Source organism: Onychostoma macrolepis, chromosome 14 (assembly GCF_012432095.1).
Source record: "Onychostoma macrolepis isolate SWU-2019 chromosome 14, ASM1243209v1, whole genome shotgun sequence".
NCBI classification, from domain to species: Eukaryota; Metazoa; Chordata; class Actinopteri; order Cypriniformes; family Cyprinidae; genus Onychostoma; species Onychostoma macrolepis.
The window spans coordinates 15,772,337-15,796,627 of NC_081168.1; the positions used below are offsets into that span (position 1 = coordinate 15,772,337).

General features: G+C 37.5%; 3 protein-coding genes across 3 annotated transcripts; all 3 read left to right on the forward strand.

Annotated features, from left to right (window-relative positions):
• Window positions 1-877: 877 nt before the first annotated feature.
• slu7 (SLU7 homolog, splicing factor) lies at window positions 878-10,433 on the forward strand. Its single transcript, XM_058798712.1, has 16 exons — window positions 878-1,041; window positions 1,337-1,506; window positions 1,668-1,821; window positions 1,912-1,992; window positions 2,908-3,072; window positions 3,265-3,333; window positions 3,459-3,494; window positions 3,613-3,738; window positions 4,541-4,638; window positions 8,568-8,635; window positions 8,747-8,886; window positions 8,977-9,138; window positions 9,238-9,342; window positions 9,487-9,561; window positions 9,658-9,771; window positions 9,872-10,433. Exons 2-16 carry the CDS (start codon window positions 1,352-1,354, stop codon window positions 10,049-10,051), a joined length of 1,728 nt encoding a protein of 575 aa, XP_058654695.1. The 5' UTR covers window positions 878-1,041; window positions 1,337-1,351; the 3' UTR covers window positions 10,052-10,433.
• Window positions 10,434-10,580: 147 nt separating this feature from the next.
• On the forward strand, window positions 10,581-13,864 carry c1qtnf2 (C1q and TNF related 2). Its single transcript, XM_058798718.1, has 2 exons — window positions 10,581-11,361; window positions 11,716-13,864. The coding sequence occupies exons 1-2, from the start codon at window positions 11,022-11,024 to the stop codon at window positions 12,351-12,353; spliced, it is 978 nt and encodes a 325-aa protein (XP_058654701.1). The 5' UTR covers window positions 10,581-11,021; the 3' UTR covers window positions 12,354-13,864.
• Window positions 13,865-14,294: 430 nt separating this feature from the next.
• nocta (nocturnin a) lies at window positions 14,295-24,257 on the forward strand. Its single transcript, XM_058798717.1, has 3 exons — window positions 14,295-14,642; window positions 20,557-20,823; window positions 21,937-24,257. Exons 1-3 carry the CDS (start codon window positions 14,459-14,461, stop codon window positions 22,821-22,823), a joined length of 1,338 nt encoding a protein of 445 aa, XP_058654700.1. The 5' UTR covers window positions 14,295-14,458; the 3' UTR covers window positions 22,824-24,257.
• Window positions 24,258-24,291: the final 34 nt, after the last annotated feature.

Sequence of the window (24,291 nt, forward strand, 5' to 3'; positions counted from 1 at the left end):
TCCCGCACACATGCGGTTTTCGTGGCATATGCGTCTGCAGACTGCTCACAGAAATGACGCTCTGCTCTTAAAGGAGCCACATCTTATTTCACTCGTTACAAGGTCCTAGACATAGAAACCACAATAATGATTTATATGGATATAACACTAAGTTATAAGCTTATGTAACTTTACACATTTACAATTACTTACTATTTACTATTACTCCAGTAGGTCTGAAATATATATTGCACGTTTTAATCCCCTGGAACACACTACAAACACGATGATCTAGAACATGATGCATTGCTGTGTCTGTCATTATTATATAATTAAACAATTTTGGAGAAAGTGGCTGTAAGTGTTTTTTTTTAACATAACAAAAAGTTTTTTGTTTACAGTTTTCCTTTAACGGACATTAATATAAAACAATACTGCAAAAACAGTTTACTGTATTTATTGTCCAACGTTCCTAATTTTTCTGTTAATAATTTAATTTCATATGTTGGTATTAATTCAGTGTTTATAATGCTAACACTTGGACTTTCAACCGAGAAAATTCGATATTCAGTATTTTCAACCGAAACTGACATGGTTTCTAGACAGCCAAAAGTTTTGTAAAAAAAGGGAAGACTTTAAAATAAACTGTTAAAAGGATTTGATGATCACTAGTCTAGTGATTGTACGTTATTGTTGTCATCGTTCAGGCTGTATTTCAGGATTTCAGGTTTAATGTACGGTTTTTTAAACAAAGCAGCTGATAGTTGCCATAGCGACAGCTAGAAGTTAGTGGAGTGCCGAGTCTCTTTCACTCCAAAATGGCGGAAGCGCTGTGCTGCTGCTGTTCTTTCACTTCTTGTCAGTATAAGTTCAGTCCAGCTGAGGGCGTCACGCAGACAGGAAAATACATGCAGCACGTCGCAGCGAAGAAAATATCACCCGGAAGACGTTAACCGGAAGTGCGCATGTAACACGCTTGTAAACAACTCGCGAGCATCCGACTGATCAAGGTGTAAAAATATTATCGTTTTTTTTTTTTTTTGGAATTTCCCTAAACAGCAGGTAAATTAATAACTTATTGACTTAAAACTGACGTATGATCAATACTGCTTATCACCTTCCAAGTTAAATCAACGTAAAATTGAGAAGTCGCAAATAATACATAAGATATCGTAACCGTCTGATGTCTGTGTTGATTATTCATCTCTAGTGTCTGTCACGGCAGATTTTGATCTTTTATTTTTTAGACTTCTGTTTTTGTGTGTCTGTGTGTTATCGGAAGGTTTTTTTTTCTTTTCAGATTCACATTCACTGTTTTCAGAGCTGATTTATTCTGAATTGATCTCTTTGTATGTAGGTGTAGCTGAAGATCATGTCGAAGGAGGAGAGTAACGTTAAAGTGTCGGAGGGGATGGTAGATCTCGAAGAGCCGAAGAAAATGACCCGAGAAGACTGGAGGAAGAAGAAAGAGCTGGAAGAACAGAGAAAATTAGGAAATGCCCCAGCTGAAGTTGACGAGGAGGGGAAGTAGGTTGAGCAGATGAACATAACACATGAACAGGGTGCACTGAACTGTTCATTCATAGATATAATGACTGTAATTTAAAAAGAAATTACAGTATTAAAGTGATTTTGTTTTTGTCATATATGCTGTAACGTTTCCCCTGACTGTAATATTTTGTTACTAGGGATATCAACCCTCATATTCCCCAGTACATCTCATCTGTCCCTTGGTACATCGACCCATCGAAGAGACCCACCCTTAAGCACCAGAGACCCCAGCAAGAGAGTCAGAAACTATTTGCACCCATCGGAGATTGGTATAAAAGAGGTGTTCAAGAAGTAAGCACTCCCTCTACCCAAATAGCCATGAATTATTAATAAAAAAGCAATTTAGTGTCTAAAATTTTCTTTTGCCTCCCTGTCAACTAGAAATCAGTCAGCACAAAATTCAGAAAAGGAGCATGTGAAAACTGTGGTGCCATGACACATCAGAAGAAAGACTGTATGGAGGTAAATAGTTAATAATATGTGTTGCTATGATGTTATTATATGTTGGTAAAAGGATAATTCACTCAAAAATTCTGTCATTAATTACTCACCCTCATGTCGTTTCAAACCCGTAAGACCTTCGTTCATCTTTTTAACACAAATTAAGATATTTTTGATGAAATCCAAGAGCTTTCTGACCCTGCAAAGACAGCAAGGGTCTTACCACGATCAAGGTCCAGAAATGTAGTAAGGACATTAAAATGGTCCATGTGACATCAGTGGTTCAACCACAATTTTACAAAGCTACGAGAATACTTTTTGTGTGCAAAGAAAACAAAAATAATGACTTTATTCAACAATTTCTTCTCTCCCGGAACAGTCCTCTGCCATTGTCGACGCACTTGCATTGCTTTCCTCTGCTTGTAAACAAGGCACAGCACATGCGTGCTCTGTTTTAAATAATTGCTGTTCTTGCAAACTTTTTATTCATCAAAGAATCCAGAAAAAAATGTATCACGGTTTCCAGAAAAAATATTAAGCTTCACAACTGTTTTTTAACATTGATAATATTAAGCCATGTTTCTTGAGCTCCAAATCAGCGTAATAGAAAGATTTCTGAAGGGTCATTTGACACTGAAGATTTCACTGGAGTGATGGTTGCTGATTCAGTTTTTACATCACAGGAATAAATTACAATTTTAACAAACTTTAAAACAGAAAATTTTCAACTTCATTTAAATTGTAAATAAATCACAATATTACTATTTCCTATTGTTGTTGTTTTTTATCAAAGAAATGCAGCAATGATTATAGCATAAGAGACTTCTTTCAGCGAAATTGAACTTTTTTATCCCAAACTTGATCAGTATTGTTGTTCGAAACAAAAACGTCAAGTTGCATTTTTGATTAAAGTTTGTGCAAAAATGTCTTTCACAGAGACCCAGAAAAGTTGGAGCGAAGTATTCTGGCACAGGTATGGCACCAGATGAGCACCAACAGATTCAGCTCGCAATGGATTACGATGGAAAGAGAGATCGCTGGAATGGGTTTGATCCTGATGAGCACATGCGCATTGTAGAGGAATATGGAAAAGTTGATCTGGTAAGTCATGTTGGATATTTTTGTGTATTTATGTTCATTTCATTACACATATAGGCTATTGATGCACACTCAATTAAATTTTATTCTCAACAAAGAGAATTTTTGTCTTGGACCATTGTCATACATTTTGTTGGAAGGATCTTTTACTTTAAAGGTAAAGCATGTCAAATTTATTTATTTTTTTCCTAACAGGCTAAGCGCACACTTAAAGCTCAGAAACTCCAGGAGGAGTTAGCTTCTGGTAAACTAATGGATCATGCTGTAAGTATTCAAAATTAAATATTTTTTCTGGGTGTTTTTCCACTTTCCTTTTATAGCTATTATATGTTTGTCATAAGCTTTTATTTACTACTTTTGTTCAACCAAATATTTTGTCTTATATCCAGAATTCAAGGAAGCATCTTGGTGATGATGATGCACAGGTATATGTCATATTCAGATGCATTTTTTTTAATGTACATTACGAACTATAAAATAAAACTCAAATCACAAAGCCACTTCACTCACTCATTTAAACTTTTTTTTCCTCACCCTGTCCAGGACCACAGCAGTGAAGATGAGGATGACGACAAATATGTTGATGATTTCGACATGCCCGGACAAAATTTTGATTCCAAGAGACGAATCACAGTTAGAAACCTGAGAATCCGGGAGGACATCGCTAAGGTAAAAATAACCAATGAATGTTAATTAAAGGCATAACTCTACTTGTTTTTTTGTTTTTTTTTTAGAAATACATTAAATTTTATTTTTTTATCCCCACACTGTAAAACCGAACAGTGAAATGAATGAAATGAGTTAATTTCACTCAAATAATAATGAAAGTTAGACAAAGAAAGACACAAGTTAGTACTTAAATGTTGTGTTATGTTAGGATTTACATAGGTTTCTGTTATGTTGGACTTGTAGTGTTACCATTGTGGTGAAGAGTAGAGCCTGTGGTTAGGTCGAGGATGGATAGCAAAACTTAAAGATGTATATACTGCATGTTGTTTGACTATTTACATGCAAGAGTGTTGTGAGTCTTTTAGATAACTACATTAGCGTGCCAGTGTGCTGTTGCAAACTAGCACTTAACTATAAAGATCTGAATGAATGTGCGGTTTATGGAAGCAGGTTGTATATAATTAGCATTGTGATGAGTGGGGTGGGATCATGGAAGTGAGGTTTGAATTGACTCCCATGGCTCTCAGCCCCGCCTCACTTGTCATAAAAATGTTAAGCTCTATTAACTTAAAAAAAAATTGAGTTTGTTTACTCAAATGTTTTGAGGCAATAAGTTTCCTCAAATGTTTTGAGTATTCTTAACTTATCGGGTTTTACAGTGTGTAAATAAGTCACATTAATATGATTAATAAGAGGTGTAATGTGCTCTTATCATCAGGATTAGTAGTAGCTTATGATTAAACACTACTATTTTTACCACAGTGTGCTGAATCATGATTTTCCCAACTGTCTTATTTTACAGTACCTCAGAAATCTGGATCCAAATTCAGCCTACTATGATCCCAAGACTCGAGCCATGAGGGAGAACCCATATGCCAATGCTGGAAAGAATCCAGAGGAGTAGGAGCATTTCTCTACTTCTGTGCATGAAATCAAGGGAAATGTTAGGGAAGTTATAGGATTCTTATAGAAAGCTTGCAGATTGTGTATTAAGTTATGAGTTCACAACACATTATTCACCATTAAGCAAGGCACAAGTTGATCTAATTAAGTACATTTACATTTATTCATTTAGCAGATGCTTCTATCCGAAGCGACTTACAATTGGGGAATACATCAAGCGATTCATCTTAAAGAGGCAAATGGACACAGGAAGTGCTCGTAATACCAAGTTTCAAGCATTGTTCAAATAAGTACAAGCTAGACAGAGAAAGATCAAAGAAAAGATAAGAAGAGATATATATATATACAGTGAGGAAAATAAGTATTTGAACACCCTGCTATTTTGCAAGTTCTCCCACTTAGAAATCATGGAGGGGTCTGAAATTGTCGTCGTAGGTGCATGTCCACTGTGAGAGACATAATCTAAAAAAAAAAATCCAGAAATCACAATGTATGATTTTTTAACTATTTATTTGTATGATACAGCTGCAAATAAGTATTTGAACACCTGTCTATCAGCTAGAATTCTGACCCTCAAAGACCTGTTAGTCTGCCTTTAAAATGTCCACCTCCACTCCATTTATTATCCTAAATTAGATGCACCTGTTTGAGGTCGTTAGCTGCATAAAGACACCTGTCCACCCCATACAATCAGTAAGAATCCAACTACTAACATGGCCAAGACCAAAGAGCTGTCCAAAGACACTAGAGACAAAATTGTACACCTCCACAAGGCTGGAAAGGGCTACGGGAAATTGCCAAGCAGCTTGGTGAAAAAGGTCCACTGTTGGAGCAATCATTAGAAAATGGAAGAAGCTAAACATGACTGTCAATCTCCCTCGGACTGGGGCTCCATGCAAGATCTCACCTCGTGGGGTCTCAATGATCCTAAGAAAGGTGAGAAATCAGCCCAGAACTACAGGAGGAGCTGGTCAATGACCTGAAAAGAGCTGGGACCACCGTTTCCAAGGTTACTGTTGGTAATACACTAAGATGTCATGGTTTGAAATCATGCATGGCACGGAAGGTTCCCCTGCTTAAACCAGCACATGTCCAGGCCGACTTAAGTTTGCCAATGACCATTTGGATGATCCAGAGGAGTCATGGGAGAAAGTCATGTGGTCAGATGAGACCAAAATAGAACTTTTGGTCATAATTCCACTAAACGTGTTTGGAGGAAGAAGAATGATGAGTACCATCCAAGAACACCATCCCTACTGTGAAGCATGGGGTGGTAGCATCATCTTTGGGGTGTTTTTCTGCACATGGGACAGGGCGACTGCACTGTATTAAGGAGAGGATGACCGGGGCCATGTATTGCGAGATTTTGGGGAACAACCTCCTTCCCTCAGTTAGAGCATTGAAGATGGGTCGAGGCTGGGTCTTCCAACATGACAATGACCCGAAGCACACAGCCAGGATAACCAAGGAGTGGCTCTGTAAGAAGCATATCAAGGTTCTGGCGTGGCCTAGCCAGTCTCAGACCTAAACCCAATAGAGAATCTTTGGAGGAGCTCAAACTCCGTGTTTCTCAGCGACAGGCCAGAAACCTGACTGATCTAGAGAAGATCTGTGTGGAGGTGGGCCAAAATCCCTCCTGCAGTGTGTGCAAACCTGGTGAAAAACTACAGGAAGCGTTTGACCTCTGTAATTGCAAACAAAGGCTACTGTACCAAATATTAACATTGATTTTCTCAGGTGTTCAAATACTTATTTGCAGCTGTATCATACAAATAAATAGTTAAAAATCATACATTGTGATTTCTGGATTTTTTTTTAGATTATGTCTCTCACAGTGGACATGCACCTCGATGACAATTTCAGACCCTCCATGATTTCTAAGTGGGAGAACTTGCAAAATAGCAGGGTGTTCAAATACTTATTTTCCTCACTGTATATATATATATATATATATATATATATATATATATATATATATATATATATATATATATATATATATATATATAATTTTTTTTTTTTTTTAAGATGAAGTCAGATGGTGACGAAAGTGGTGCGTTTTCAGCTGTCGCTTGAAAATTGTTAGGGAATCAGCATTCTGGTTAGAGGTTGGAAGATTGTTCCACCAGCCAGGAACGGTAAACGAAAATGTTCTGGAAAGTGATTTTGTGCCTCTCTGTGATGGCACAACAAGGCGTCGCTCACTAGTGGATCTTAGACTTCTGGTGGGAATGTAGATTCGTAAAATTGAGTCGAAGTAGGAGGGTGCTGAGCCTGTGGCTGATCTATATGCTAGGATCAATATCTTGAACTTGATGCAAGCTATAACTGGCAGCCAGTGCAGGGAGATGAAGAGAGGTGTGACATGGGCTCGTTGAAGACCAGTTTTTGCAATGTGGTCTTTGAAAGTCAGCTGGTCATCAAAGATTACACCCAGATTTCTGACCGAACTTGATGCAGTTGTTGATGAACCTAGCTGGATGGTGAAGTCATGCTGTAGAGTAGGAGTGGCAGGGAAGACAAGAAGCTCAGACTTTGCCAGGTTGAGCTGTAGGTGATGTTCTTTCATCCATGCCGAGATGTCCACCAGGCAGCCTGAAATCCGTGCAGATACCGTTGGATCATCTTGTTGAAATGAGAGATAGAGCTGTGTGTCATCAGCATAGCAATGGTAGGAGAAGCCATGTGCCTGTATGATGGGTCCCAGTGATGTAGTGCAGAGGTCCCCAACCACCGGGTCGCTACCCAATACCGAATTGATTCCTCTTTCATGTATCCCTGCTTTAAGATACATATGCATGGGGGTTTGCGGTTACGTCTCAATACTGGAAATATTTCTGTTTTATACCATGAAGGCGAGCCAATAACACAAGCAAAGTGCAAACTTTGCACAGTAGTTATGCCGGTGACATAGTTATAAAGTGAATGTAAAAAAAACTGACAGTTTTCTAACGCTGCATTAATAGCGCATATTCCCACAGAGATGACAAAAGACGAATCTACTTCAACATGTGCTGATAACAGTTTAAATGAATAGACCTGTTTTAAAGACCCCATCCACAGCAACACCCGTAAATCGTAACCGGTCAGCGGTGTAAAAAAGGTTGGAGACCCCTGATGTAGTGTATATGGAGAAGAGGAGGGGTCCGAGAACTGATCCCTGAGGAACCCCAGTGACCAGTTAGTGTGCTTTGGATACCTCCCCTCCCCAGGCCACCCTGAAGGACCAGTGAGATAGGATTCAAACCAGCAAAGTGGAATCCCTGTGATGCCCAGTGGTGAAAGTGTGGACAGGAGGATCTGATGTCAAAAGCGGCGATAGATCCAGCAAAATAATGATGATTTGGAATCAGCTTTTGCAATCCGCAAGGCTTCAGTGACTGACAGTAACGTATTCTCAGCTTATTGGCCACTCCTGAAACCTGACTGGTTAGCATCCAGATGGTTGTTCTGTGAGAGAAATAATGATACCTGGTTAAAAACAACTCGTTCGAGTGTTTTTGCTATGAATGGAAGGAGAGAGACTGGTCTGTAGCTATCTATAAGTGAAGTGTTTAATGTTTAATAAGCAGTGGGGTTACCCGAGCCTGCTTGAATGCAGTGGAGAAAGTGCCTGTGAGGAGTGATGTGTTGATGTGTGTGCGTGCTTGGAGAAGGCGTGAAGGAATATGGTCTAGTGGGCATGTTGTAGGATGGCTGGAGAGGAGAAGCTTGGATACCTCTGCCTCAGTGTATTGGATTGTAAATTGCTTTGGATGAAAAAAGTCTGCTAAATGCCAAAAATGCTGATGTGTTTAGCTTACTAATCTGAAAAAATACATACCTATAAGTTATGTAAGTGTACATTTTTGAGTCACACCATCTTTGAGTGTCTATTTCTGTTGTTGTCTCTGCCTGTCCTCAAAATTATGTGTTTGGTTTGGCAGGGTGGGCTACGCTGGAGACAACTTTGTGCGCTACTCCGGAGACACCATTTCCATGGCCCAGACACAACGTGAGTTTTCTTTGTCAACCCCTACATAAATTCCTCTCTACCTGATGTTAAATGTGGGCTCCAGACTCTGTTCCTGTTGGCCTGACATTATTTTGTGTGTTTCCTCTGCAGTCTTTGCTTGGGAAGCCTATGAGAAAGGATCTGAAGTTCATCTCCAGGCAGATCCAACCAAGCTGGAGCTTCTCAATCAGTCCTACAAAGTCAAAAAAGACGATTTCAAAGAGAAACAGAAAGAGAGTATTTTGGAAAAGGTACAGAGTCTCCTTTTATTTTACACATAGCAACATTTCCTCTTTCCCCTACTCTGCATGCTGATGGCTTCATGTCGCACCTCTCTGCAGTATGGTGGTCAGGAACACTTGGACGCCCCTCCGCGAGAGCTTCTTCTGGCTCAGACAGAGGAGTATGTGGAGTATTCTCGTCACGGGGCTGTGTTGAAAGGACAGGAGAAGGCTGTGGCCTGTTCCAAATACGAGGAGGACGTGCTCCTTAATAACCACACGGTAAATTAGCTGGCACTACTGGAAATGTTACGCAACTGGACCAGTTACATAATGATAGATTTTGAGGATGCTAAATATTTTTTCCTTTGGCTTTTGCAGTGTATCTGGGGATCATATTGGAAAGATGGTTATTGGGGTTACAAATGCTGCCTCTCGATGGTGAAGCAAAGTTACTGTACCGGAGAAGCTGGCAAGAAAGTTTCGGTGAGTATCAGATTTATCCATTACATGTAATTATGTTTCAAAACATTTGTTTTAAATTATTTTATTTTTATTATTATTAAATGCATAATATTTTTATCCAACACAAATCTGCTCTAAAAACAAGTTTTCTGCTTATTTTTTCAGAACAATTCTTGTGTTCCATTTGAAGACGATGTAGAGGAGGCCGAAACGAGTAAAGAACCAAAGACTCTTTTACAGGTACATTAACAGCCGCCTTCTTTTTGTGATGTTATTCCTATGGAAGAACATGGCAGGAAGATGATTGTATTATACTAATATGCTTTTTATTCACAGATGCACCAGGAAAAAATGAAAGACAAGAAAAAGAAGAAAAAGAGCAAGAAACATAGAGATTCTGACAGCAGTGATGAGGACGATGAAGCAAAAAAGAAAGAAAAGCTGAAGAAGGTGGGTGGGCTGTTCCTGCCACACTCGTATCTTCATATTCAGATGTTTCTGGGCTCTACAAAGCCTATTGTAAAAGAAAATACGGTGTCTTTCTGTGCAGGCATTGAGTGCGGAGGAGCAGAGGCTGAAGCAGGTGGCTGAAATGATGCTGCTCGATGAGAGGAAACGACCATACCACAGCCTAAAGGAAGTGCGTGAACCCACAGAGGAGGAGATGGAAGCCTTCCGCATGAAACGCTACCGACCCGATGACCCCATGGCCTCTTTCCTGGGGCAGTGAATGAAAACATAAATGTCTTTTGTCACCAACCACAGAGATCTCATAGTCTCAGTTATTGTAAAATCTGTTATTGCTGACTCTGTGTTATAAAAAGACCACTGTTGTTGAGTTAATAATGGGAAACATCCCATATTATTAGCACATAAAAGTCTGATAGAAGTTTTCACATCTTTTTGTTTTGTATAAAGCATAAACATTGTTTTATTAGTCCTTTAATTATAAATTTCCCAATAAATTACAAATGGGTTATGTGTTTACAAATGGGTTATCATCTGTTTTGATTGAACAAATATGTTCCATTCTCCCTTTCCAAGGTATTTCAATGGATTCATAATAAAAATAACTTGACCGGTGGTTGACATTAAACATATTTAAACCTGAACATGGCTATGTTTAGTTTTGTTATGCTTTCTAAGCAACATGTAATCCAAATCATTGCAAATACTCAGAAGTGTTGAGAGTGTTTGATGTAAACAAGCACATTTTACATGACTGCTTTTTTGTGGTTTTGTATAATATAATAATCTAAAGCTATTATATTGATTTTTGGGCTGCAGAAATATACTGTAACAGTCTAACAAGTTTTCAAATGAATCTCCTCCCCCAGTTCGTCCAATTACATCATGTACGAACTATCTGGCAAAGCACGCCCGTGCTAAAACTGGGTGGATGCTTGCAAAGTTGTGTGGAGGACATGTAAGATACAAATCGATTCACAATTTGTTTATATTCTCCGCATTTGACTGTGCTTTTGCCAAAAGAGCTGCCGGACCTTTGCATTGCAACTGCAATCTCATTCCCCTGGTGAGGATTTTTTCTAATGCATGCTTTGTATTTGTTGTTTAATTGTGTTCTGTGGTCTGTTACTTACATGTACTATCTAAATAAAACTGTTCACTAATAAATCAAGTTACAACCTGCATTATTCACAACCTGCATGCACATAATGTGATTTTTGGTGCTTGTGTGCATGACTCTGAATATGTATATACAGGAAATCCATGGAAATTCCCCACACCAAAAATCTGGCCCCATCTGCTCTGTTTGCAGGCACAGCTGCATCATGCATCAGTTACCGCTGGCTGTTTTCCTGCTGTCTCTGTTCTCTGTGTTGACTGTAGAATCATCCAAGAAGGGACGCAACTTCACCATACATTCATCACAGCTTAGCTGCAGTTTGCCAGGCCCTCATGGTCCTCCAGGGAGTCCAGGTGCAGCAGGTCCCAGTGGTAACGTAGGCAAGATGGGGATGCCAGGTGTTGATGGCCAGGATGGGAAGGATGGTGACAAGGGACAGATGGGAGAGAAAGGTAAAGCATATGTTCATGTCTGTTGCAGTTATAATGCCATTAATGAAAAGTAACATTGAAAGTGTTAAAATGATATATAAATTATATGATCATTTAAAAAATAAATTTATCTGATAAATTTGACATTTTGGTTTTTATTATTATATTATTTTAATCTAATTTTTAATCTGTAGTATCTTTTTTATAGCTCAAGGTCACATTAAAAATATATAAAAGTATAAATATGAAATCATATTTGGACAAGCAATGAAAATAAAATAGGTGAGTTGTTTCATAATACATGATAAAATCAGTCTGCAAAATAAATAAATAAAGACACTAAAGACATTTGTGAATTTTATTCTCAAATGTTAGGGGAACAGGGCCGTCCTGGGAACCCTGGAAAACATGGACCACAAGGACGCCCAGGGCTTGTTGGGAAGGCAGGGCCAAGGGGCCTTAAGGGGGTGCGAGGGGCATCTGGTGTGTCTGGAGTAGCTGGGATAAAAGGAGAGATGGGTGATGTGGGGGAAACCGGCGCCCCAGGAGGCTGTGACTGTGGAGCAGAGGCACGATCTGCTTTCTCGGTAGCAGTAACCAAGAGCTATCCCAAGGAGCGTACGCCCATTCGCTTTAACCGGATTTTAATGAACGAGGGTGATCATTACAATGCCACCAGTGGCAAGTTTAACTGTGCGATTCCTGGTGTGTATTACTTCACATATGACATCACGCTGGCTAACAAACATCTGGCGATCGGACTTGTCCACAATGGCCAGTACAAGATCAAAACATTTGACGCCAACACAGGAAACTATGACGTGGCCTCAGGATCAACAATACTTAGACTGCAAAAAGGAGATCAGGTCTGGCTTCAGATCTTTTATTCAGAACAAAATGGACTGTTCTTTGATCCATTCTGGGCTGACAGCCTCTTCACAGGATTTCTAATTTTTGCTGATCAGGCTGCTCCAAATGAGGCAAATATGATGACTAATTCTGGATCATCCTGATTCAACTTCACATTTGTTAAATATTCATTTTATCATATGGCTCCAATAATCTGTGTTTACATATATATATATATATATATATATATATATAGAAACTGATTCAGAATTTTAATAAATACTATAATAACATAAATAATACTAAAATAACACAATGACAAAATAAAACAAGACTGAAAAAAGCACACTATAATTTAACAAATTCATCTGAATAAAGATTGAAAATAGTAATAAAGATAGTCTTTTCGATATTTAATTTTTGCTGATCACGCTGCTCCAAATGAGGCAAATATGATGACTAATTCTGGATCATCCTGATTGAACTTTACATTAGTTAAATATTAATTTTATCATATGGCCCCAATAATCTGTTTACAGATATTATATATAGAGAGAGAGGGGGAAACTAATTCAGAATTTTAATAAACACTATAAAAGTATATAAATAATACTAAAATAACGCTGAATGAAAACAGAGAATGAAAAAGCACACTATAATTGAACAAATTCATCTGAAAAAAGATTATAAAATGCATTTTTCATAAAAATCAATCAACACAGCTTTTATTTTTAGATTTCCATATAAAATATTTCAGATTTTGATTCAATCTGGACTGATAGTCTTTTCACAAATTTATTTTTTGCTGATCAGGCTGCTTCAAATGAAGTGAATATGATGACCAGTTCTGGATTATCCTGATTGAACTTTCTATTTTTTTCAAATTTTATCAAATTGCCCCCAATAATCCTGTGTTTACAGACCCACCACATCAGTATTAGAACAAAACAAGACATGGGACATGTGGAAGGATTACCAGATTTATAAGAAATAAATAATTATTGATTAAGTATCAAAAAACAAGAGTTTTTTCAAGACCCAAATGATTCCTTATAAATTATGGAAAAAAAAAAAAAAGACCTCAGTCTTAGGCTTCTAAAAAACAGAAAAACCTTTTACCCCAAGGGACTTTTAGCCACGTTGAACGCTATGATGTTAGATACATGACCTTTGATCTTCTACAAGACTGTTCTGTTAATGATCCCCCCCATTTCTATTGTTTATTTACTATTCACATAATCTGATTTTGTATTCTACTACAGTTCAAAGGTTTAGTAGACCTTGTCCACGCTGTCACTGGAGATTTGTGTAACCCTCCTTTTGAAGTATAATTTTGTCCAAAAATAGCAGCCAACCCTGCTATTGCAGTCATCTAATCAATATAACGTTAGGTTCATGGGCAAAAGCACTGTGTACACAAACAGTAGAGCAGTTGTTGAACCAGTGATCAACCATGTGATCAGTAAAGGTTAAGTAATGATACTATGCTTACGCGATATTTGTATCATACTGTAATCTGCCCCTCATATCCTACTGCAATATCTTTTTAAATGTGCATATTTTAGATGAACGATAGTCTTTCTTTTTATTTAAGCTGTAATTCTGTCTTTTCAGCCACTGATGTCTCTAATAGGCTACGAGTATTTCTTCTTATACCAAGAGGATTACTAGAAAATCATCTCACCAAATATGGAACGTGCGTGTGAGCTCTGAAAATCGTACAATGTACGTCAATGACGACGAAATATTCTAATTTCCATACGTTTTAGAACGTTCGATTGTGATTGGCGGGAGTAGCTCCAAGCCCCTCCCATTGTGTGGATTATACTTCAGAAAAAGCACGGAGTGTTCTTTGACAGTAGGACTAAACCATTCATTGTTGTGTAGGTGAACATCGCATTAAAACATTTTAGCTTTTTTGTATTTTTGTACATATGTTTTGGATTAGTTTGAAATGTTGAAATTCTAATTGTAGTCGTAATATTTCATATAGAGAATAAGTTAATATATTATGCTGTTTTATTAGTGCATGAAAACCTAATCTACTGAACTCCCCTATCAAGACGTGTCACCCGGGAATAAGGTGAAACTTCTACCGGCGTTTTTCCATACAGTGAAAAGACAACGAAACTTGTCTAAGTAGTATTCAAAATGGCTTTTACAGGTGTTATATAGGTTTGTAAACTTATTTCTTGCTTAGCCATACTTAAAGCCATAGTTTGGGTTTTATCGGACTGCAGTTTGAAGGACTGTCGTTCGAAGAAGAACAATGTATCCGGCCCGGCGCTGTTCATCGCTGCTTCACCGAGACCTGGCCGCAGTCTGTCTCTCATCACTGGGGACACATCCAAAGCAGTCCGGTCCGCTGAAGAAAAGCAGCTTTCCGAGTTCACGAATTCCTCCTCCTCCAATAAGGTCCAACTCATCACCCGTTCTGCTCAGTTCTTTACAAGGTAATTTAAGATTTCGTCGCATATTCTTTCCGTTCCTAGACAGGGTGACTCGGAATACGCCTTTGACACTCGACGATTTGAGACAGTTTTTGAGTCAAATTCAGTTCTTAGGGTTTTATGTGGTGCAGTGTGAGAGGTTTGAGGAGGATCTTATGTGAAGAATGTGATTTGAGATCATCACGTATGGTGTCCCTCGTGCTCTAACACAGATGACTCATGTACAGTACTTGTGTCGTACACCCTCTGAGGTGTGGAAACATATTGCAGTTTCCCATAGCAAATCTCCAATAACGGTGTTGTTTGATTTTTATGTAAAAGGATCTTTGTTCAGATGCATTTCTTGTTTTTTTCTCGAACAAATCTGTGACCAAAAGCAGTATTATTTTAGTATTATTTATACTATAGTATTCATTTTGAATTAGCTTTATTTTCATATTTGTATTTTTCATTTTCATTTTAGTTTAAATTATGTGCATTCATCATTCTTTAGTTTTTTTTTTTTTTTTACATTTCTATTCAGCTTGAATTTATTTTAATTCAGTTGCCATAAATGATTTTCAATAGTTTGAAGGTTTTAGTTAAGATTAAGCAAGAGTCTTTAGATTTTCATACTCTCTTATCTTGAGAAAATGTTACAATTCTGAAGGAAGTTTGATATATAATTTTGTTACATTATTATTATATTTAGTTTTTCTTAATATTGTTTGCTTGGGTTAGTTTGGTGTTCTCTACTAGTGTGTACTAGATCTATACTAGTGTGTCTTCAAGGTAACTTGATAGTCCTGCTAAAGGTCAGTGAACAGTACATCCTTTAAACAGCCCCCTAACGGATCAGTCCCCAAACTGAACAGAGTTTTTCTAGGTTATCTGAGTGATATGCTCTCTTTTTAGATTGATCAAACTCGTCCTCTGCATCATCTGTGCAATTGCCTTGTATTATTAAACAGAAAGGACAGAATATGTGCCTGTGATCAGCTAATGAAAAGATGGAAAGTGACAGACACATGCTGCTTTAAACCAACAAGGTTTTGTTAACCAGCGAACAGATAAATCTCTGCAGTGGAAGTGATTCCAGCTCTGTGTGAACAGATCCCCCTGCAGGACTGCTCTTCTGTAAGGAATTTGACCTGGAACAGGACAAGGTCTGGGAATAGTGATGTTATGTAAGTTAGACTGAATAAGCAAATAAAAGCAGCTCCAGTAATTGCTTGGGTATTAACAGTGAAGAACTGGTATTTTGCTGATTTTAAAATAGTATTAACCTCCTCAAGACAGTAAATGCCTGCAATTATCAAATCAAATCAAATCAAATCTCTTTATTGTCACACATCATGTACACAAGTGTACCAATGGTGAAATTCTTAGGTACAGACTCTGTGCCATGGCAGTACAAGCAACAAGATATGAAAATTTACAATATACATAAACAAGAATATACAACAATATACACACTTTACACAATATACACATTTGCACAGTATACAATAAACAATATACAATTGTACACAATATACATTATACACACATATTTCTATAATATACACATAGTAAGTACACATGTGTTCTCAAAAGACTTATAGATGTATGTATAGCTTTTATATTTGACTTATAGCTTTATATTTGACTTCCAGTGACGTATACTGTTAGTGTTTTACTATTAAGTGCAGTGCAGTAGTTCGTGCAGAAGAGAAGATGGAGCTGCATGTGTTCTAAGCTGTACAGTGCAAGACATGCTACAGTGCTGTCAGAGTCAGTGTGACTGGTGTGTAGATGGAATCCAGTGTGAGAGGTAGGGGTAGGTGGGTGAGTGTCGTTTGCTATCTGGAGTTCAGCAGTCTGATGGCCTGCGGGAAGAAGTTATCTCGCATTCTGCTGGTTCGGGTCCTGATGCTGCGGTACCATCTGCCTGATGGTAACAGCGACAAGAGTTCATGGCTCGGGTGGCAGGAGTCTCTGATGATCTTCCGTGCTTTCCTCACACATCGTTGGGTGTAGATGTCCTGGAGGGAGGGAAGCTCACCTCTGACGATGTGCTGGGCCGTCTGAACTATTCTCTGCAGGGCTTTCCGGTTGAGAGCGGTGCAGTATATATATATATCCACAGCAAATATATATCAACAGCAAAGGATGTAACCAAGTATTTAATATTGACGTAGTCCAAAGGTAGAATTTTTAAAAATCTGACACTGAAAAATCCATAATAATTAACTACTAGTGTGGACATGTCCCCCTTAATGTCTATGTTGATTACATCCTTAATGATTTACATTTACATCTATGCATTTAGCAGACGCTTAAAAGCGACTTGCATTGCATTCAAGTTACAGTTTTTACATTTTATCAGCTCTTGTTTCCCTGGGAATTGAACCCATGATTTTGGCGTTGCTAGCGCCATGCACTACTATTTGAGCTACAGGAAAGCTGCAAGTTCCTAACGGCAACCTGTCAAAATAAAAGTTTAGTTTAACGTTAAGAGCAGTCTTAAGACTCAATGCTACTACTACTAATAAATATTAATAAATCTTTATTTTTAAAGGAATAATCCCATTTGTTTTCTTTTAAATTTTAACAGTAAACCTCTGTTGTGCAACACTTTGTTTGCCAAAAAATAAAAGGGTTTAATTTTCATTTAATTAGGATAAATTAAATTAATGTTTTATGCCTTCATCTGATTACCAGAAAAATTAAGAAAATTTTATAGGGCTCTATTATTGTTTAAGAAAGGACCCTATACAAAAAAAGAATAGGTTTAAAATATATAATATAATAATTTCATTTTATTAATTCACCATTTGTAAACTGTTTACTGTTCATTTCTTAGAAATATCAATAGCTTTTGTCTTAAAACTATATTGACTGAATGTAATAAAAAAAATCGAGAATCGAATCGAATCGGGATATCTGAATCGATACCCAGCCCTAATGGTGGCCACACAAAATATTGACACTTTGGGCCCAATTTGGACATTTTCACTTAGCGGTGTACTCACTTTTGTGGCCAGTGGTTTAGACATTAATGGCTGTGTGTTGAGTTATTTTGAGGGGACAGCAAATTTACACTGTTATACAAGCTGTACACTCACTACTTTACATTGTAGCAAAGTGTCATTTCTTCAGTGTTGTCACATGAAAAGATATAATAAAATATTTACAAAAATGTGAGGGGTGTACTCACTTCTGTGAGATACTGTATATGTAATGAATGAACTAATGCTAACAATTTTAAAATTGTGAGCTTATTACATTCCAGACTAATTAGCCACACTGTCTTCCTCAAACCATATATTAAATTAGAGCTGAAGTGTTCTCTTCATCGTGCATAACCATGTGTGCGTGTGCAGGCATGCATCAGGTCCCTCTCGTGATGTTCAAATGAGTCATTGTTCAGAATGAATGGCAGGGGAAGCACAGACACACTGGTTCATTCAGGAACCCCTTTGTGTAGGAACACACACGGATACACACACTGTCACATCCGCAGCCCCCAGAATCTTCACATACGAAAGCGTGCAAGCTCAGTGGGTGGATGCTAGTGTTCTCTCTGTCTATCGTACACTAACCCACTGACTGGACACTGGGTCAGCACTGGATTAGTCCTGGACTCCCTCAAAGTCAAAGAGAAGAGGATTGTGCCTTTAGATCACGTGCATCGGAGACAGTCAGTGGAAAAGGATATAATTAGAGGTATTTTTTAAGAGAAACATGTGAAACTAAGTTCTTTAGATGAAGAAGACCTAAATGTTAAGGGCCATATACCCTGACTAGTCATTGATTTAGTTACAGCAGGTGTCTAGAGATGCTGAGTTTACTTAGACAAGATGACAAGTATGATTTTTTTAATGCTGATACAAGAGTTCCATGTGACTTATAAAACTGAACCGGTTGGTTTAAATTGTTTGGATGCTGTGTGGTTTAAATGATTACTAAGCAATGAGTAGCCTTACCCATGAACAGTATTCAGCACTTGACTATTACATTAATAAAATCTTTACTTGTCACTTCTGCTTTTTCAACTTGACAAAGGCTTAACCAAACCCATAAATACATATAGAGAGAGAGACTGGATGTAGAGTTCTTGGATGTACTATTCTTGAGGAGGTAAAGGAGACGACGGAGGTGGAACAAAATGGAATCAGATGATATGCGTAAGATTAATGAATCAAAGCTGTGTGTCTGGCATAAACATTTAAGTCAAAATTTAAATGATCAGAATTACTCCTACAATGTTTGATTGTGTGTACATTTTATTTACACAAACAGTCAAATGTTTCAGGTCAATAATGTTTTTTAATGTTTATGAAAGACATCTCATGCTCACCGAGGCTGCATTTATTTGATCAAAATACAGTAAAACTAGTAATATTGTGAAATATTATTATAATTGAACTGTTTTCTATTTTAATATATTGTGATAGCAACTCTCATTCGAATAAGATGATTTGCTCCTCAAGACATGTTTATTTTTATTTTCATTTTCAATGTTGTAACAGGTGTGCTGCTTAATATTTTTTGTTAAAAACATACATTTTGCAATATAACATGTTTGATACATTTATTGCCTCCTTCGTTAATTTTTTAAACGAACAAATAAATAAATGTTTGAACATTAATGTAAATGTAAGATTAAGATGATGGGAATGCAAAATTTGCTGCCATGATGCTACTGTTTTTGATAGTTGCTAATGTTTTCTGAGGGGTTTTAGTATATGGTTGTGCAGTTGCTAGAGTATTCTGGGTGTTATAAGTGGTTGTTTACAAGTCTAAGTTAAATTGGGTTGCTAAGGAAAGTAATAGAAAACTTCTCCACAACAAGCTACATGATTTGAGTTATTATTCCCGTCGAATACAAGTTAAGGTTTATATACACCAAGTATAAGCTATAGTAATGGTGATTCTAGTGCAAACAGGACTAATAAAGCTTCCTGTTTCCTGTCCACAAGGAGATTAGTGTTTCTTGCAGCACTGTTAGTTCTCGATATTGTGTCTTGTGAGTGTGGTTGAGTTGTCATGACAGACAGTACACAGCAGATTCCATGACTGCAGTTAACCCATTGTCTCTTACCATGACGAATAATTTACATAGCTATAAACTAGTATACAAAAGTCTTTGTGTCCATCAAGACTGAAGAGGGTAATGAGATTAATCAAATATTGTCTATAAAGGTATACAAGCCAAGAAACATGCACACACTCACGCAAGAATGTTAATAGGTGATTCATATCTAGTTAAACTCTAAAGACTCTAAACAAGCCCAGACAGATGCTGAGGCATGAGAGACACGTCCCTTCTGAACTTATCAGTGCTTTTAAAAGGAGTAGTACTTTTCAACATTTGATCAATACACCGTGAGGTATCATATAATAACCGAATAATGTTATTTCTAGTTTTACTTTTTAATTGTACTTCAGTAATACACATTATGAACAACAGACAGACGTAATTCATCTGCACTTTAAATAGCTACCATGTGCTGTCATACTACTGTTTATATTTTCATACACAGTGTACTGCACCGCTACTATTTATATCATTGGCCGCTGTTTGTTTTGTATAAAGTATGTTGTGTCGTCTTTCATACTATGTACTATGTACAAGTGAGGGACAGCAGTTTCTGCATCATGCTATAGGCCTGTGTCATATAAAACTTTTTTTTTTTTAAATCTTGCGTGTGCATACAAGTCTTGATTTTATGTGCAATATTTATAAAATTCATTTGTGACACTGCAGGAATATTTGAAAAAATTGTAAAAATGTTTAAAAAAACTTCTTATTTTGATTTATATACACCCTATACTACTGTACTCTACTAATAAACATTCATGAATTATTATGAATCTGTAAAGTTCTATTAAAAATTTGTACAGCTATACCAGAGTGTGTATAAGTTGTTTTGTGATTTGTGCGTGTGTACAGTGTGTCAGATGGGCAGCAGCAGCAGCAGCAGCAGTAGACTCTTCAGTACTCTGGCCCAGACTCTGAGCAGCGCTGCGCTGGCAGACCCGCATGTGGATACTGACGACTACGAGTATGAGCAGGCTGATCCGGATGCGCTGTTGCGTGAATGCGAGGAGGTTTTGAGGAACCGGCCTCCTCGACTGCACCGAGACTTTATGATGACCAGAGCCTGCTCACTGCAGAACGCACCCATCCGTGTCATGCAGTGGAACATGTTAGCACAAGGTAAAGAGTCTGTCTGCTTATGTCATGTGATTGATTCACAGGAGGTAACTTAAACCAGGGGTTTTACGCTTTTTAATGCCTAAAATATAAAGGCAGCTATATATTTGCATGTGTTAGGAAAAATAAGCATGATATTGTGTTTTCTCTGAAGTAAATAATATATGTTTATATTGCCACTATACTAAAGCCAAAGCAAATGATTAAAATATTATCTGAAAATGTAAAAAAAAAAAAAAAAACATTAAATACATCAATATATATACCATCATTCAAAAGATGTAATTTTTTTTGTTTTTGAAATTCTCTTAGACCAAGTTGAAATTTTTTTTTTTAAATCAAAGAGACAGTAAAAACAGTAATATTATGAATTATTTGCTGTATATAGCTGTTTTTATTTTAATGCGTTTTAAAATTAAATTCATTCCTTTTGATGTAAAGCAGATTTTTCAGCATCATTACTCCAGTCTTCAGTGTCACATGATCAATCAGAAATCATTCTAATATGCTGATTTAATGCTCAATAAACACTTATTATTATTGTCAATGTTGAAATAAGTTATGCTGTTTAAATTTTTTTGTGGATACATATCAGGATTGTTTGGTGAACAGAATGTTCAAAAGAATAGCATTTATGTGAAACAGAAAAGTCATTTTTGATCAGTTTAATATGCCCTTGCTGAATAAAAGTATTAATTTAAAAAAATGTAAAATTAATTTTATGATTAAAAAGAAAATCATACTCATGATATACATTTGAACAGAAGTATACGTAAATACATAAATTAACAATAAAATAATACTGGCCAGTGTTTATAAGTCAAAGTCTGTAATTATTTTAAAATTATTGCTTTAAACATATCTAATATATATATATATATATATATATATATATATTTGAAGCCAACCAGTTGTGTTGGTCTTTACATTTTGTAAAATCCTTTTTATTTTTTCAGAATTTATGAGGCAGTTGTAGCACCAACTTCCAGTCCCCAGTTTATAAACTCCTTGCTTAATGTTTATTAAACTGAAGACACTTCATCTTTCACTGCAATGCTGCCATATGGTGCTCAAAACGTGACGTAAACATTCTTCATTGTCCTTGTGTATCTGCAGCTCTGGGTGAAGGCAAGGACGGTTTTGTGCGCTGCCCAATGGAGGCACTGAACTGGTCAGAGAGGAAGTATCTCATACTGGAAGAGATCCTTACCTACAGGCCAGATGTGCTGTGTCTACAGGAGGTGGACCACTACTTCGACACCTTCCAGCCGGTGCTCGCCAGCTTAGGCTACCAGAGCAGCTTCTGCCCCAAGCCATGCTCCCCCTGCCTGGACGTTCACAATAACAACGGCCCCGATGGCTGCGCTCTGTTCTTCAACCGCCGTCGCTTCCAGCTGCTCCACACCGCTCACCTTAGACTCTCTGCCATGTTGCTCAAAACCAACCAGGTTGCTATCGTGGCTACGCTTCGCTGCAGGTTCACAGGTCGAGTCTTCTGTGTGGCAGTAACGCACCTGAAAGCGCGGAGCGGCTGGGAGGCGTTTCGAAGCGCACAGGGGGCTCACCTCCTCCAGCAGCTCTGCGAACTAACCACACAGTCGCACCCGGAGATGGATGATGAAAACCGGACTAGGGTTGGGGAAAGCGAAGACGGTATTCCGTTGGTGGTATGTGGGGATTTTAACGCGGAACCGAGTGAGGAAGTGTACAGGCGCTTTATGACTTCTCCTCTGGGGCTAGATAGTGCTTACAAGTGTCTGAGTGAGGATGGGAACACAGAGCCACCCTACACCAGCTGGAAGATCCGGCCCAGCGGAGAGAGCCGCTCCACCTTGGACTACATTTGGTACTCGGAAAGAGCGTTCCAGGTGGACGCTGTGCTAAAGATACCAAGTGAAGAGCAGATCGGGCCGGACCGGCTTCCATCGTATCATTATCCCTCTGATCATCTGTCACTGGTGTGCGACCTAAGCTTTAGTCGGCAGCCTCATAGGCTCATGTAGCTGTCAATCATTAGAGCTCTCCAATAGGGATCCAGAGCAGCATAGGACATTCCTAGAGTATGTGTGCGCACATCTGAATGTGAGAATGCATTATTTGCATTATTGCAAAGAATGCAACATATTTTATTCACATAAACTTTATTTTTACCTGCTGATGTAGGTCTTAATGCACCTTTCTGCTTATTAATTTCCTCGATGGAGATGAATTATTATGCTCTCATTATTTGCTAAACAAAGGTTGTGCAATATATTGTAATTTATTAAGTTCTAAAGGATGATCTCAGGAAGACGCACATTCTCAATTAAAAGGTTCCACAAGTGGAAAGATGTTTATATTTATACTGACTGTACTTTTTTTTTTCTTTTAGTAACACTGTAATCATTGATATGTTTGCCACTGACCAGTAATCTCTAAATACATCACCATGTATTTAAATTGTGTGGTCTTTTTCTTTAATGACAAGCTAATGAATCAGAAATCTCACACATTCACAGCAAATTTAGCTTAACATAAGCTTGACTCTGTGCAATTAAAGATGACATTAAAATTAATGTCTAATCTTAACATGCTTTGCAAAGCTTCCTATTTGTTGTGCACTGCCTGTTTATCATTTATTTGCCTGTAAATAGCCTAGTTACTAATATCCATCATTTTACCTTCTCTGAGATCAATGGCATCTTTATTTCCAATGTCAGCCATGCCAAACGTTTGTAACGTTATATTTAAACAAATTCTTTTCACAAGTCTAAACAACAGAGGCATATAAGCTACTTACCTGACTCATAAGACATTTTTTGATGTCCATCTTTCTTTCATTATTGGGAGAGTTGTGGTGTTGGATCATCTGTAACGGTAAGAAGCAGAGGCGGGCGGAGCTGAAGCTCAACTAATCACCAGAACATTGTTCCTCCGCATGTAACTTGTAGTTTGATGCTTCAACCGCTAGAGGGCCAAGAGTTACATGGTGTGTAGATTAGTTTTTTTAATTACCTAAAAAAATCTCATTTTAAACATTGCAATTATTTCTCTCTACTTAATCAACATTTATTTTGTTAACATATTCCTCGTGCAGCCTTCTAAATCCATTATTTAATGGTGAAATCTTTTATGATCCGGATGCAAAGATTGTCATGCTTTAGTCAATCTATTCTGGTCCAAATCCCTCTGAGCCCATTAACAAAAAAACAGATGGCTTTGTTTAAAGTTGCCAACACAGTAAAGCTCTCCAGTAATCCTAGTACATTCCACAGTGACTAATAAAGTCTCTGTAGTATAACATCTATATCTAGAGAAAGTTTGTGTGCAGGAATGTAGATACTTTGGGCTGTGTAATAATATGGTTTCACAATGGGTAGAAAATGAACTGAAATTCACACCATGAAGACAGGTTCCCTACACTTTTTCTATGGGTCATTTTGTAATAAATGGATAAAGATCTTTAAGATCATCAAAAAAAAAAAAAAAAAA